This window comes from Sorex fumeus, unplaced genomic scaffold, assembly GCF_029834395.1.
Source record: "Sorex fumeus unplaced genomic scaffold, SorFum_2.1 ptg000195l, whole genome shotgun sequence".
Lineage (NCBI taxonomy): Eukaryota > Metazoa > Chordata > Mammalia > Eulipotyphla > Soricidae > Sorex > Sorex fumeus.
The window spans coordinates 819,588-835,176 of record NW_026606252.1 but is presented as its reverse complement, the minus strand read 5'-3'; the positions used below and the strand labels follow the sequence as shown (position 1 = coordinate 835,176).

The following is a 15,589-nucleotide window of genomic DNA, read 5'->3' as shown; positions in this document are numbered from 1 at the left end:
GCTCCCAGGCCTCTTCCAACTTTTATTTTTCTTTTTGGGTCACACCCGGTGATGTTCAGTGGTTCTTCCTGGCTCTGCACACAGGAAGTACTCCTGGCGGTGCTTGGGGAACCCTATGGGATACCGGGAATCGAACCCGGGTCGGCTGTGTGCAAGGCAAATGCCCTCCTTACTGTTTTATCGCTCTGGCCCCTACCTCTTCCAACTTTGAAACATGTCACATGCCCTTTGTCCCACAGATGTGAGACTCTGGTAACTCTGGAAACGATGCAAGCTCAAGGCTGCCTCAGTTTCCACTCCAGGTGCCGACAGAGGTGATATGGGGCTGGGGGGCGGGAGAGGGGGGGTCGAGGCCTCACACCCCAACACGGAGAAGTGTCTCTCACACACCCGAGATGGGGGTCTTGGTGGGGACGGAGCTGACACGCACGCCAGCGCGCTTCTGGCTGGGGGTGACCTGGTCACACATGAGAGTGACCAGCCCAGGCCCATGGGAAGGCAGACTCGGCCCGGCTCGGCCCACGGGGGGAAGAATCTCTAAGGAAAGAAGGGGGACCCCATCTCTTATATCACAGTTCATATGGCCATGGCGGTATCTGGACTTGCAATGACCAAACGGTCTGTTCAAACCCCACTGAGCTCACTGGGCATCTGAGGGTCTCTGTGCTCTGTGGCACCCCCAATGCCTCTGACCTTCCTAAGGATGGGGGTGGGGGTCTTCCTTAGAGCCCCACTCCCCTTCACCTTCAAAGGGGGGCAGTGTCTCAAGCACAGAACCAGGCGGACCAGGCCGGACTCCCCCAAGAGCCCAAAGCCGGTGAACCAACTGGCAGGAATGAAGGAACCTGATCATTCCACAGCCTGCAAAGAGTATTTTTGTTTTGTTTTTAATTTTGGGGTCCACCCGGTGATGCTCAGGGCTGACTCCTGGCTCTGCACTCAGGAATCACTCTTGGCGGTACTCGGGGGACCCTATGGGATGCCGGGGATCGAACCCGGGTCAGACGTGTGCCAGGCCAACGCCTGCTGGGACAACACTCCAGGGAGGCTCAGACATTCAGGCAAACACCAGCATTTCGGGAAATTTCCTTTCAAACCACATCAAGCAGGAGGGGTGGGGTGGGGCGCCCGTGACCCTAAGCAGGAGGGCGGGGTGGGGGGGCACAAGGAGCCAGGCCAGCTCAGAGACAGGTGTGGGCACTCAGGGTCCCTTCCAGGGGCCCGGGAGGCCGGCGAGATGGGCCCGAGGGACTCAGACACGACCAGGCTCGACTTACGCCAACGCGAAGGCCACCAAGGCGCCAACCACCACCACGAAGTCCAGAATGTTCCACAGGTCCCGGAAGTAAGAGCCATCCTGCAGAATCAGGCCCTGGTCGATCATCTGGGGGGGGGGGGGGGGCGGAGAATGCAAGGTCTCAGGTCAGTCAATGCCCAGGCAGGGGTGGGGGAGGGGTTGGGGAAGGGAGGAGGCGGGTGGGGGGAGGGGGGCTCGGAGCACCGGAAATAGCCCACAGTGCATGGAACCAGGTAGAGATGGGGCCGGAAGGGGCCAGTCAGGTCGCGGCTCGGGGTCCAGGAAGTCCCAGAAGCAGGGCCCCTTCTCACTCACTGTGGCTTGCCCATGGGGTCCTGGTTCCCCCTCGGGTTCTCCCCGAACCCGCACGACCCACCCAGTTCCCAAGCCCCCCAGGGGCTGAGACAGGCCAGGGGTGGCACCCGGGGCCCAGTCAGCGGAAATGAGCCGTGAGACCCCCACACACCAAAAGCCGGGCGCTGGCTCATATACCTTAATGACCATCTCAAAGGTGAACACGCCGGTGAAGACGTAGTCGAAATACCGCAGGACCTATGGGACACATGGAGGTGGGTGGTAGGTGGGCGTCCTGGGGGCCAGATCCCCCGCACCCTGTGTCGTCGGGGTCCCCCTGACCCTGTCCCTCGGCGGGGTGGGGGGCGGACACGGATGTGGCCTTTGTCCAGGCCAACCGTGGGGTGGTTGGTTCCCCGGGTGGTGGGGGAAGGGACCCCACGTCTCCAATGGTGCAAGAGAGCTGGTCCCCCTGATGCCGGGTGGGGTGGGCGGGGGTCACGCACCCTGTTGCGTTCCGAGTTGGTGAGGACGGGGTCCTCTGCGGCCAGGGCGATGCTGCTGGCCGCGATGACCAGGAGGATACACATCTCGAAGTAGCGCAGGTTGACGATATAGTGGCAGGCCCGGCGGATTCTGGGGTGGGGTGGGGGACAGGCGCCCTGAGCTGCTGCGAGACCCCTGGACGGCCCCTGTCTTAGCTGCCCTGCCGCCCCCTGGCTCCTGGCCTTAGCCCCGCAGGCCCCGGGCGCGCCAGTGCTCACGGGTTGGTCGTGCTGAAGATGAACATGGAGCTGTGAGGCACCATGGCCTTGCCCGTCTCTCGCTTCTCTTTCTTTTTCTTTTTCTTCTTCTTCTTCTCCGCCCCCTCCTCATCCTCGTCCTCGTCCTCCTCCGGGATCTCGGCCTCCTTCAGGGGACTGGCCTCCCCGTCCGTCTTGTTGCTCACTGCCCGGGGAAGTGGGGGGACGGGGGGGGAAAGGGCACAGACTCAGCAGCCCTGGCCGTGGGCTCTGGGGGCGGGGGGGTCGGGGAAGGGGGCTGGGAGCAGGGTCCCCATGTTGCCTGGCCTCGAGGTCCTGGGGTGGGGTGGGGGTCGCCCTAGGAGCGGGCGGTCCCCGCGGGCTGTCTCGGGCTGGCCAAGTCCAGACTCGATGGGAGACCCAGAGTCTTCGCATGCTCCGACCCCCATCCCAGAGGCACCCTGGAAGCCCCCCCAATCTGATCCCACCCCCCAGTGGCAGAGGGGGAGCCTGGCCACGCTGGCTGTCCACTCAGGCACTGTCCAGCCGGATCACAACCCCACCGGAAGCAGTTTTGTGGGTAGAAATCAGAAGGGAGGAGGGACCGGAGCGATAGCACAGCAGGGAGGGCGTTGGCCTGGCATGCAGTGGACCAGGGTTCGATTCCCAGCATCCCATAGGGTCCCCCCGCGAGCACTCCCAGGAGTGATTCCTGAGTGCAGAGCCAAGAGTCAGCCCTGAGCATCACCGAGTGTGGCCCAAAAACTTACGGGGGGGAAAACATTGGCAGGGGGAAACTGAGGCATACTGGGTGGGCGGGGCTGGGGCGCGGGACTAAGGCTGTGGCTGGAACTGAGGGGGTGGGGCTTAAGATGGGGGCGGGGCTGGGGCGGAGCTGAGGCTGGGGCGTGGCTTAAGATGGGGGAGTGGCCAGGGTAGAGCTGAGGCTGGAGGCGGGGCTGAGGCTGGGGTGTGGCTTAAGATGGGGGCGTGGCTGGGGTGGAACTGAGGCTGGAGGCGGGGCTGAGGCGTGGCTTAAGATGGGGCGTGGCTGGGGTGGAGCTGAGGTGGGAGGCGGGGCTGAGTCTGGGGCGGGGCTTAAGACGGGGGCGGGGCTGGGGCGGAGCTGAGGCTGGGGCGTGGCTTAAGATAGGGGAGTGGCCAGGGTAGAGCTGAGGCTGGAGGCGGGGCTGAGGCTGGGGTGTGGCTTAAGATGGGGGCGTGGCTGGGGTGGAACTGAGGCTGGAGGCGGGGCTGAGGCGTGGCTTAAGATGGGGCGTGGCTGGGGTGGAGCTGAGGTGGGAGGCGGGGCTGAGGCTGGGGCGGGGCTTAAGGCGGGGGCGGGGCTGGGGAGAGGGGCGGGGCCTCTCACTGTGCACCACGGTGGACTCCACCAAGGGGCCCACGTCGGGGATGGCCACAGCGACGCTGGTGCTCTCGGTGCCGGCCTTGTCCGTGGGGCTGGTGGCGCACGACAGATCGGGCTCGCTGTGGCTGATGCCACGGCCGATGTCCAGCTGCACGTCGGCCAGCAGGGCCTGCTCGCTGCTGCCCTCCGCCTCGGGCTCCGCCTCCCTGCCGGCCTCCAGCTCGGCCGGAGGCGGCAGCAGCGGGTTCTCCGCGTCCTCCAGGGCCCGGCCCAGCCCGGCGCTGCCGGCCACCATCAGGCTGTTGGTCCTGTGGGGGGCAGGGCTCAGGGTCGGGCGCAGGCGGGAGGAGGGGGGTCCCACACCCTGCCTGGCAGAAGGGTAAACTGAGGTACAAGGAGGGGGGCCCGCATCCTGCCTTGCAGAAGGGTAAACTAGGCACAAGCGGGGGGTCCCACATCCTGCCTTGCGGAAGGGTAAACTGAGGCACAAGGAGGGGGTCCCGCATCCTGCCTTTCAGAAGGGTAAACTGAGGCACAACGAGGGGGGGTCCCACATCCTGCCTGGCAGAAGGGTAAACTGAGGCACAAAGAGGGGTCCCACATTCTGCCTGGCAGAAGGGTAAACTGAGGCACAAGGAGGAGGGGGTCCCACATCCTGCCTGGCAGAAGGGTAAACTGAGGCACAAGGAGGAGGGGGTCCCACATCCTGCCTGGCAGAAGGGTAAACTGAGGCACAACGTGGGGGGATCCCACATCCTGCCTGGCAGAAAAATAAACTGAGGCACAAAGAGGGGTCCCACATTCTGCCTGGCACAAGGGTAAACTGAGGCACAAGGAGGGGGGGTCTCACATCCTGCCTGGCAGAAGGATACACTGAGGCACAAGCAGGGGGGCCCGCCTCCTGCCTGGCAGAAGGGTAAACCGAGGCACAAGGAGGCGGGCCCGCCTCCTGCCTGGCAGAAGGGTAAACCGAGGCACAAGGAGGCGGGCCCGCCTCCTGCCTGGCAGAAGGGCAAACCGAGGCACAAGGAGGCGGGCCCGCCTCCTGCCTGGCAGAAGGGCAAACCGAGGCACAAGGAGGCGGTCCCGCATCCTGCCTGGCAGAAGGGTAAACCGAGGCACAAGGAGGGGGGGGTCCCACATCCTGCCTGGCAGAAGGGTAAACCGAGGCACAAGGACGCGGCCCGCCTCCTGCCTGGCAGAAGGGTAAACCGAGGCACAAGGACGCGGCCCGCCTCCTGCCTGGCAGAAGGGTAAACCGAGGCACAAGCGGGGGGCCCGCCTCCTGCCTGGCGGAAGGGCAAACCGAGGCACAAGGAGGGGGGGTCCCACATCCTGCCTGGCAGAAGGGTAAACCGAGGCACAAGGAGGCGGTCCCGCCTCCTGCCTGGCGGAAGGGTAAACCGAGGCACAAGCAGGGGGGCCCGCATCCTGCCTGGCAGAAGGGTAAACCGAGGCACAAGGAGGGGGGGGTCCCACATCCTGCCTGGCGGAAGGGCAAACCGAGGCACGCCGCCACGCACCGCCGCAGGTCCGGGCCTCGCTCCTCCTCCTGGATCGGGGGCTGCTTGCCGCCCAGGGGCTCCCCGTCGGCCGGGGGGTCCCGCCTCGTCCAGGCCGCGCTCCTGGCTGGCCGAGCGGCTGCGGGAGCTGGACGCGGGGGTCGCGGCCCTCGAGCCGCACGCGGCGGTGGTGCCGGCTGCGCCGCTGGCTCTGGCGGTGCCGCGCCCGGTCCTCGAAGGCCGCGGGGGGCTCCGCGCCGCCCCCGCCCCCGGCCCCGGCCTCGGCGGGCGCCGCCTCGCAGTTCCCGAGGCACGGCCGGGCCGGCCAGGGCGGCTCCCGCCGGCCCGGGGCCAGCGGGCTGTGCGGCCGGTCCCCGAAGCCCACCTTGAGGGACCCCCCGCGGCCCACGCGCTCCTCCTCGCAGCGGCCCAGGCCCTCGCCGGCCCGGGGCCTGCGGTACAGGCTGGGGTGGGCGTTGAGCGGGTTCAGGGGGCTGAGCGGGTTCAGCGGGTTCAGGGGGTTCAGGGGGGGCCCGTCGTCCTTGTTCAGGGCCTCCTGGCTGGACATCTGCATGTGTCGGCGCAGCTGGCTGGTGCGTTGCTCCCACACGGACATGTGGTGCCGGCGACGACGCTCCCTCCTGCGGGCGGCGGAAAGGGCCGGTCAGCGCCGCGGGCAGCGCCAGGGGCAGGGCGAGGGGACGCACAGACGAGGGGCGGGGGTGGACAGCAGGAGGCGGCCGCCCCTGCAGACAGGAAAGCGCAGACGGGCCCCGCGGGGAGGCTGCGGCCCCCAGGAGGCCCGCACCCTGGCCGTGTCCACCGAGAGCCCCGGGTCCGCGGAGGAGTGGCCCTGGCCTTCTTGAGGGCAGCCGCTCGCGCCGGCTGACCCCGCCGACGGCCCCGGAGAACGGGCAGCGGAGTCCCCCGCGACGGCCACGCGGCCAGGAGGCACCTCCACCAGGGGGGAGGTGACCCCTCACTCCGCCGTCCCCCGTGATGGTGCCAGGGGGGGTGTCCACAGCGCACAGCCTCCCCCGCTCACAAAGGCCGCTCGCTGGGGCCACACAGAGAGCGGATGGATGGATGGATGGACGGACGGACGGATGGTCGGGCGGAGGCGTGCGCGGACACACGCACACACGCGTGTACACACGCGCACGCACGCACACACACACGGCCGCACATGGATCAAGCGTGTACGCACACGGCACCGGGTCCCCCGCACACACGCACACCCGCGCGCCCCCCCCCACACGGTGGGCGGGTCGTGGTCACGGGTGTGCCGTGGCCACGCGGGACCACGCGGGCCGGGCCGGGCCGACACACACACACACACACACACACGCCGCGGATGCACATACAAGTGCCGGCTCCGCGGCTCCCACATCGACATGTGATGACGTCGCCTCCTTCTGCGGAAGAGAATCGGGAGAGGTTCAGCGTGCCCCACGCGCGGGACCCCCGCCCCCAGCCCGGCTTGCTCTGTGGGGGGGGGCGGGACCCTCGCCGGACCCAGGCGTCCTCTGCCCCCCACTTGGAAGAACCGATGGCGGCATCACTTAGGGCGTCCCCGGACAGGCTGGAGCACCGACGCCCTCCCGGCCGCCACCCCACGTGGGTCAGTGTCGGGAACCAGTGGCCGAGGATCCTCAAGTGGTCACGGGCAGCGAGTGGGCAGAGGGGCCCAAGAGGGGGATGGGTGAGAGCCACACTCAGGGGATGTGAGAGGACTGGGCCCCAGGGGCTCCCGGGACCCCCAAACCCCAAGCACACCCCAAAGTGGACACCCAGCGTGTGGGCAGAGCTGGCGTATCCTTCGGGTCAAAACGCCAGACCCAGCTCTGGGAAGCTTCGTGGGAAACTTCTGGAAGCACACACACACACGCACACGCACGCACACACACACAGGAACATGTTCAAACATGCATCCGCACGCGCACACACACACAGAGGACATGCTCACATGCGCACATAGGAACCAGGGCACATTCAGACACACACATGCATCTACGCACCAGGATGTGCTGAGACACGCACCTGCATGCGATCATGCAGACAACATACGAACCGGGACACACTCAGACACGCACACATGTGCCCATAGGAACCGGGACATGCTCAGACATGCACACATGTGCACATAGGAACCGAGACACACTCAGACACGCACACACACGTGCACATAGGAAGGGGGACACGCTCAGACACGCACACATGTGCCCATAGGAACCGGGACATGCTCAGACACGCACACATGTGCACATAGGAACCGGAACACAGACACGCACACACGTGCACATAGGAACCAAGACACGCTCAGACACGCACACACACGTGCACATAGGAAGGGGGACACGCTCAGACACGCACACACGTGCACACAGGAACCGGGACACACTCAGACACGCACACACATGCACATAGGAAGCAGGACACACTCAGACACGCACACACACATGCACATAGGAACCGGGACACACTCAGACACGCACACACACATGCACATAGGAACTGGGACACACTCAGACACGCACACACAGGAACTGGGACACACTCAGACACGCACACACATGCACATAGGAACCGGGACACACTCAGACACGCACACACAGGAACTGGGACACACTCAGACACGCACACACACGTGCACATAGGAACCGGGACACACTCCGACGCACACACGCACACACATGCACACATGCTCTGGGCCAAGAGACCCTCACACACACGCGCCCCTCCAAGTTCTGCACAGACCAGACGCACGTTCACGCTCCCCCCCGTCCACGGTGAGGGTCCCCACGTCCCCACATGCCCTCTGGACCCCAGCCCACGCGCCACGCATGGAACCCGGGGGAACAGTTGCCTGGGGTGGCTTGAGCTCACCCTCGCCCTGGCCCTCGCCCCTCCCTCTCCCTCCCTCCCTCTCCTTCTCCAGGTGAGGATGACACAGGGCTCCCACCTGGACCAAACCCTGCACTCACGGCCCCCGTGTCCCCTCCCGGCCCGCAGCCCCAGGTCTGTTCTCTGCAAAAGGGCCGTCAGAAAGAACTGCAAGGGTGGGCGTCCCCTGCACCCCCCCTTGGCGTGTCTGGGCACCTGCAGGGGCGTCCGACCCACTCTGCTGAGTTCAGGAAAGGCAGGGTGGAAACTAGCCCACGCCCAGAGAACCTTCTGGAGAGGAAGCCTGTTCTGCTTTTCTCCACCGATGCCTGTGGGGAACTGGGGCTTTTGGGGAGGAGGGGTCACTCCCAAGCCAACTGGGTCTCACACACGGGCGTGGAGCCCCTCGGAGCCCCTCCGGGAGGAAGATGGAAAAAGGGGTCTCAGACAGCTGGACCCGGGACCTCCTCACTCCACTTCCGGCAGCCCGGGAAGGGGTCTGACAGCTCCCGGCTCCGGGACCCCCCTCCAGTTCCCCTGGGGCAACGGTAAGGAGTCACAGGTCCCCGCGGATCTGTGACGTCACCCCCATTTCCCTCCCGGAGTCCCTCCCACGCAACAGCGCTGGTGGCCGTCCCCCCTGGGACTGGGGCCCCCCACCCACTCCGACCCCCAGATGCACCAAGCATCAGGGTCTCGGGGCCTTCTTCCCGGACCCCCAGAAGTCCCCCCACCTCTCCATTGCCCTCAGGGGCAGCACATTCCACTGGCGGTTTCAGTGACCCCCGACCCCAGGACCCCTTCCCCAAGTCCTGACCCCCGACCCCCCCCGGCTGTGAGTCCCGTGGCCACCGGCCTGCCCAACACCCCCATTCCAAGGCCTATTAGGGCATCCGACCTGACACCCGCCTTCTCGAGGGGAGTCCCCATGGGCACAGGGAACCCCCAGGGCGTGTCCCCCAGACCCTAACCCACGTGACCCACCACCGGCCCCTTGGGTTCTGTGGCCCAAAAGGACACGAGGGTGGTTCTTCCCTACAGCCCAGCACCCCTGGGCCCAAACCAGGGACAGCAAACCTGCCCCCGCATCCCACTGCCCCTCTCCACGGAGTGCAGTTCCCAAAGCTGAACTCAGAGGGACGCCCCCATGCCCACAACCCTGAGAAGGCCCCCCTGAGGTCTCTGCTGGCTTTCCGCCCCCCCCCCCCCCCCGGCAGAGCCGCTACCAATCCTGGACTCGATGCCCTGAGCTGCCCCTGAAGTGGGTGTGAGGCTCTCAGGAAGCTTTTAAAGCATCAAAAAAGAAAAAAAAAATTGGGGGCCGGAGCGATAGCCCAGCAGGGAGGGCGTTGGCCTGGCACAAAGTCAACCCAGGAGGTTCGATCCCCAGCATCCCATAGGGTCCCCCGAGCACCACCAGGAGCGATCCCTGGGAGTCAGCCCTGAGCATCGCCGGGTGGGACCCCCCCAAAAAAAAGAAGAAAAGAAAAAAATGGGAGGCTAGAGCAATAGCCCAGCAGGGAGAGTGTTTGCAGCATTCCCTAGGGTCCCCCAAGCACTGCCGGGAGTGATTCCCGAGTGCAGAGCCAGGACTGAGCCCTGAGCATCACCAGGTGTGGCCCCCAAACAGAAAACAAAATTAATTTAAAAACTTAAGGGGACCGAGTGATAGCACAGCGGGGAGGGCGTTTGCTTGGCACGTGGCTGACCCAGGTTCGATCCGTGGCATCCCCTAGGGTCCCCCGAGCACCGCCAGGAGTGATTCCTGAGTGCAGAACCAGGAGTCAGCCCTGAGCATCGCCGGGTGCGGCCCCCAAACAAAAGCTTTAAGAAAAAAAAATAATAACCCAGAAAGAACGGGGCCAGTATTACCTTAGAGAGGGTGTGGTGATGTGGGGACCCAGCCAAGGCCTCAGCGGGGCAGAAGTTGAGTCTCGGTCCCAAGGGGCGCCCCTCCCCCCGCCCCGCCCCCACCCCAGGGCCCAGGCACTCACTCGATGGCCAGCATGTTGGGCGCGGACATGGGGCTGACTTCCTTGGCCTTCTGGAGCATGTGCTTCTGGTTGAAGGCCTCCTCCTCCTCCTGCTCGTCCTGCAGGACACAGAGGGGTGGCCGGGCTGCTGGGGGCTCGGCCCCTTCCCACCCTGCTGTCCACGGCACCCACAGGGCCTGCAGCGGCAGCCGGGACAAGCCGCAAAGGCCAGAGCCGCGCTCCCTCCCCCCAAGAACAATGCCCACCTTGGTCAGCTCCTGGGCATTAGCCAGATTGTCCACAGCGATGGCCAAGAACACGTTCAGCAGCGTGTCTGGGTGGGCAGTTAAGGTGGCCAGGCCAGGGCAGAGGCCCGATACCCCCTCCCCACCCTGAGCACCCATTACCCCCACCACCCAGTATCCCCAACCCCGCCATCCCCGTATCCCCATTCCCATCCCAATATCCCCAATCCCACCATCCCCGTATCCCTAATCCCATTCCTGTATCCCCAATCCCATCCAAGTATTCCAATACTAACATCCCCGTATCCCCAATCCCATCCCAATATCCCCAATTCCGCCATCTCAGTAATCCCAATCCCGCCATCCCAGTAATCCCAATTCCACCATCCCAGTATCCCAATCCCAATATCCCCGTATCCCAATCCCATCCAAATATCCCCAATACCAACATCCCTGTATCCTCAATCCCATCCCAATATCCCCAATCCCACCATCCCAGTAATCCCAATTCCACCATCCCAGTATCCCAATCCCAACATCCCCGTATCCCAATCCCATCCCAATATCCCCAATACCAACATCCCAGTAATCCCAATCCCACCATCCCCATATTCCCAATCCCACCATCCCCATATCCTTAATCCCATTCCTGTATCCCCAATCTCATCCCAGTATCCCCAATCCCAACATCCCCATATCCCCAATCTCAATATCCCCAATCGTACCATCCCCATATCCCTAATCCCATTCCTGTATCCCCAATCCCATCCCCATATTCCCAATCCTGCCATCCCAGTAATCCCAATCTCCATATCCCTAATCCCATTCCTGTATCCCCAATCCCATCCCAGTATTCCAATACCAACATCCCCGTATCCCCAATCTCATCCCAATATCCCCAATCCCACCATCCCAGTAATCCCAATCCCAACATCCCTGTATCCCCAATCCCACCATCCCAGTAATCCCAATCCCGCCATCCCCATATTCCCAACATCCCCGTATCCCCAATCCCATCCCAATATCCCCAATCCCACCATCCCAGTAATCCCAATCCCGCCATCCCAGTATCCCAATCCCGCCATCCCAGTAATACCAATCCCCGTATCTCTTATCCCATTCCTGTATCCCCAATCCCATCCCAGTATTCCAATACCAACATCCCCATATCCCCAATCTCATCCCAATATCCCCAATTCCAACATCTCCATATCCCCAATCCCGCCATCCCAGTAATACCAATCCCCGTATCTCTAATCCCATTCCTGTATCCCCAATCCCATCCCAGTATTCCAATACCAACATCCCCATATCCCCAATCTCATCCCAATATCCCCAATTCCAACATCCCCGTATCCCCAATCCCGCCATTCCAGTAATCCCAATCCCCTCATTGCTCCGTCCACAGCCCTCTCTGCTGCCCCAGGCCCCCGTCACAAGGCACACACGGGGCTTAGGGGCCACCAGGTCCGGGGCCGCCCGGCCCGGCGGATACAGTTGCCAAAGAGGGTGAGGATGATGAAGTAGACGGCGGCCCACATGCCCGAGCTGACGCCACCCTGGGAACGGATGCCATTGTACATCACCTCGTTCCAGTCTTCACCCGTCAGGATCTAGCCAACGAACACGAGGAGGAGACGGAGGAAGACGCGCACTGGGCACTCCCGTCCACCCCAGGGAGGGGACACATGTCACTTCCAGAGGGGCGCTCAAGTCCTGGGGCCCAGCCTGTGAAATCCAGGTCCTCACAAACGCCAAACAGCCCCCAAATCCTGGAAGCCCAACTTCCGGCCCCTGCCTGGTGGTCTCCAAGGGGCCAAGCCTCAGGGGGGTCTAGGGCTGGACACAGGCGGCTAACCCGGATCTTATTTTTTTGCTCTTAGGGTCACACTAAGTGATGCTCAGGGCTGACTCAGGGCTCTGCACTCAGGGATCACTCCTGGCAGTGCTCGGGGGACCCTATGGGATGCCGGGGATCGAACCCGGGTTGGTTCTGTGCAAGGTAAACACGCTACCCTCTGTCCCATCTCTCTGGCCCTGACCTGCTCTTCCTTAAGTGCTGAGACAGGACCATCCACACTGCCCCAAACTTAGCTTTTCAAGGTTTCAGCATTTGACATGTAGGGGTGGGCAGGAAACCCTCGGCACCCCTAGAGTTGGGAAACCAGGTGTCTGGGCCTGTGCTCCCCAGGGCAGGTGAAGGTGGGGTCTGGGTGAGCCCCCCACCCCCAAAACCATGGCAGGAGGGAGCAAGCCCTGAGGCACTTGGGTGGGCGTCCCCCACTAGCTGTGGGGTCTGGGGGGGAGGGTTGCCCAGATGTCCGCCTCGTGCCGGGGTGGTGGGGGACCTTGTACCTGGAACACGGTCATGATGGCTGCAGGGAAGGTGTCAAAGTTTGCCGACGGCGTCCCATCGTTGAAGTTGAACCTGGAGCGGAGTTCAGGGGACGTGCATGACACAAAGACCACAGCAGCATCCTTCCCATCACGGTTCCTCCTCTCCCCTGCCCCCGGGGGCCCCCGCTTCCACCAAGGGTGGGAGGGAGAGTCTGGGGCCAGCCCTGTGTCCACTTCTGGGGCAGTACTCTAGGGGGGAGGGGTAGTCCCCCAGAACAAAGTGCCCGTGTGCCTCGGGGTGTGCAGGGGGGACAGGTCGTGGCGCTCACCTGCCCCCGAACAGCTGCATCCCCAGGAGGGCGAAGACCACGATGAAGAGGAAGAGGAGGAAGAGGAGGCTGATGATGGACTTCATGGAGCTCATCAAAGACACCACCAGGTTCCGCAGGGATGCCCAGTACCTGGGTGCGAGAGCCGGCGGCTGGCATGGCCCAGCCTAGGGCTGCCCGGAGGCCCCACCCTGCCCACCCCATCCTGGGCCAGGCCCCACCCCGTCCCCAGGACCAGCCCTCCACCCCAACCAGTTTCTAGCCCGCCTGCCCAGGCCCCGCCCTCTGCCCGGCCCTTGCCAAGCCCTGCCCTCACCCAGGCCCCGCCCTCCACCCCACCCAGGCCCCGCCCTCTTCCCCCGCCCTCCGCCCCGCCCAGGCCCCACCTCACCGGGCCAGGCTCCGCCCTCTGCCCCGACCTCGCCCTCTGCCCAAACAGGCCCCGCCCCATCCCAAGGCCCCGCCCTCCACCCCACCCAGGTCCCAACCCAGCTGCCCAGGCCCCGCCCTCGGCCCCGCCCAGGCCCAGCCCTCTGCCCCCAACAGGCCCCGCCCATCCCCGGCCCCGCCCTCCACCCCACCCAGGCCCCACCCAGGCTTCCCCTCACCAGGCCAGGCTCCACCCTCTACCCCACCCAGGTCGCAACCTGCCTGCCCAGGCCCCGCCCTCGGCCCTGCCCAGGCCCAGCCCTCTGCCCCCAACAGGCCCCGCCCATCCCTGGCCCCGCCCTCCACCCCACCCAGGCCCCGCCCAGGCTTCCCCTCACTGGGCCTGGCTCCACCCTCTACCCCACCCAGGTCGCAACCTGCCTGCCCAGGCCCCGCCCTCGGCCCTGCCCAGGCCCAGTTCTCTGCCCCACCCTCACCCAGGCTCTGTCCAGGCCCCAGATTCCGCCCTCCACCCCCACCCAGGTCCTACCCAGCCTGCCCAGGCCCCGCCCTCTGCCCCGCCTTAGCCCAGGCCCCGCCCAGACCCTAAGCCCCGCCCTCCGCCCCACTAAGGCTCCACCCCCGCCTCAGGCCCCGCCCCTCCCACCCCAGGCCCCTCCCCATCCTGCTCTCAAGCCCTGCCCCCAGACCAGCCCCACCCCATGCCCTGCCTCACCCACCCCCAGGCCCCGCCCCCAGGCCTTGTCGCATCCTGGCCCCGCCTGGCTCCCAGGCCCCTCCCCACCCATCTCAGGCCCCGCCCCAGCCCCAGACCACGCCCCGCCCCCGCCCCACCCGCCTCAGGCCCCGCCCCCTTACTTGGTGATCTTGAAGATCCGAAGAAGCCGCAGGGCACGCAGGACACTGATGCCAAAGGACGTGCCAGGGCGGAAGATGGCCCAGACCACCTCGAAGATGCTGCCCACGGTGACCTGGCGGGGGGCGGCCGGTGGGGGGCTTCATAGGGCCTCCCGTGAAGGCCGCGGGGAGAAAGGAGCCTTTCTTCCCGGGCTGGACACGGTGGCATCACCATCCCCAGCTGTCTCTCACCCCCCCCCCCCCGCAGGTGAAAGTGGCTTCGGTCACTCTTGTCCCCACCCGCCCCTGTCCCCAAACACTGTGGCGGCGGCCGGTGGTGGCAGGAGGCCTGAGCACTTAATTTTTTTTTTTTTTGGCTTTTTAGGCCACACCCAGTGATGCTCAGGGCTGACTCCTGGCTCTGCACTCAGGGATCACTCCTGGTGGGCTCACGGGACCCTAGGGGATGCTGGGGATCGAACCCGGGTCGGCCACATGCAAGGCCAATGCCCTATCTGTTGTGCTGTTGCCCAGGCCCCCAGTTCATCACTACTGATTGATCGACTGATTGCTTTTTGGGTACCACCCGGCGATGCTCAGGGCTGACTCCCGGCTCTGCACTCAGGGATCACTCCTGGCGGTGCTCAGGGGATCCTATGGGATGCTGGGGATCGAACCTGGGTCTGCTGCGTGCCACGCCAACACCCTCCCTTGCTGTGCTATCTCTCTGGCCCTTTCTTATGTCTTTTTCAGGCCCGAGCACTTTAGGAAGCAGCCCCTGGCCGGGGCAAGGACCAAACGCGCCCGAGTTCCCCGCCCTGCCCACCTAGCGCCCAGTGCACCCCACCCACGGAGCCCAGGGAAACCATGAGGTCATTCTCAGGGCCGGGATTCCGAGGCCCCTTTCCTGCACGTCACCACCCCAGGAGGGGCTCGCACCCGAGCCCAAGGGCAGGTCAGGGGGCGCTCAGAGGCACATGCAGAAGGGGAGAGGCAGGAGCTAGCTAGTGCCACGTCCCCCCACAGGCCCTGAGTCCCCCCACGTGGGACCCCCGAGAACAGGAAGGCCCAAGGGCTGTGGTGGCCCTATGCAGCTGTCCCCGCCAGACTGAAGCCGTGAGGAAAACACCGGAGGGGCTCTTTTGTCACCGAGACACCCCGAGACATTCGTCCTCTCCCGCAAGCACGACACCAGACAGGAATGCCACAAGCCAGGGTTTTGTGGATGAGAGCACCACAGATAAGAGTCCCACCGGTCAGGGTGCCACGGAGGAGCACCACGGACAAGAGCGACTTGGATGAGCACTAGGGGTGAGTGAGCACCACAGACCAGGCTGCCACGGGCAAGGGTGCCACGGATGAGCAAGAACTAGCACCACAAAAAGGAGGC

General features: G+C 64.8%; 1 protein-coding gene across 1 annotated transcript in view; it reads right to left on the bottom strand.

Moving 5' to 3' along the window:
* CACNA1E (calcium voltage-gated channel subunit alpha1 E) overlaps positions 1-15,589 on the bottom strand; it is a 179,051-nt gene that overhangs the window by 19,913 nt on the left and 143,549 nt on the right. The window contains 14 exon segments of the mRNA XM_056108143.1: positions 1,278-1,384; positions 1,790-1,849; positions 2,098-2,227; positions 2,356-2,539; positions 3,707-4,011; positions 5,227-5,306; positions 5,308-5,364; positions 5,366-5,846; positions 10,083-10,180; positions 10,328-10,395; positions 11,802-11,919; positions 12,662-12,734; positions 12,973-13,104; positions 14,221-14,333. Coding sequence (XP_055964118.1) covers positions 1,278-1,384; positions 1,790-1,849; positions 2,098-2,227; positions 2,356-2,539; positions 3,707-4,011; positions 5,227-5,306; positions 5,308-5,364; positions 5,366-5,846; positions 10,083-10,180; positions 10,328-10,395; positions 11,802-11,919; positions 12,662-12,734; positions 12,973-13,104; positions 14,221-14,333 — 2,006 coding nt within the window.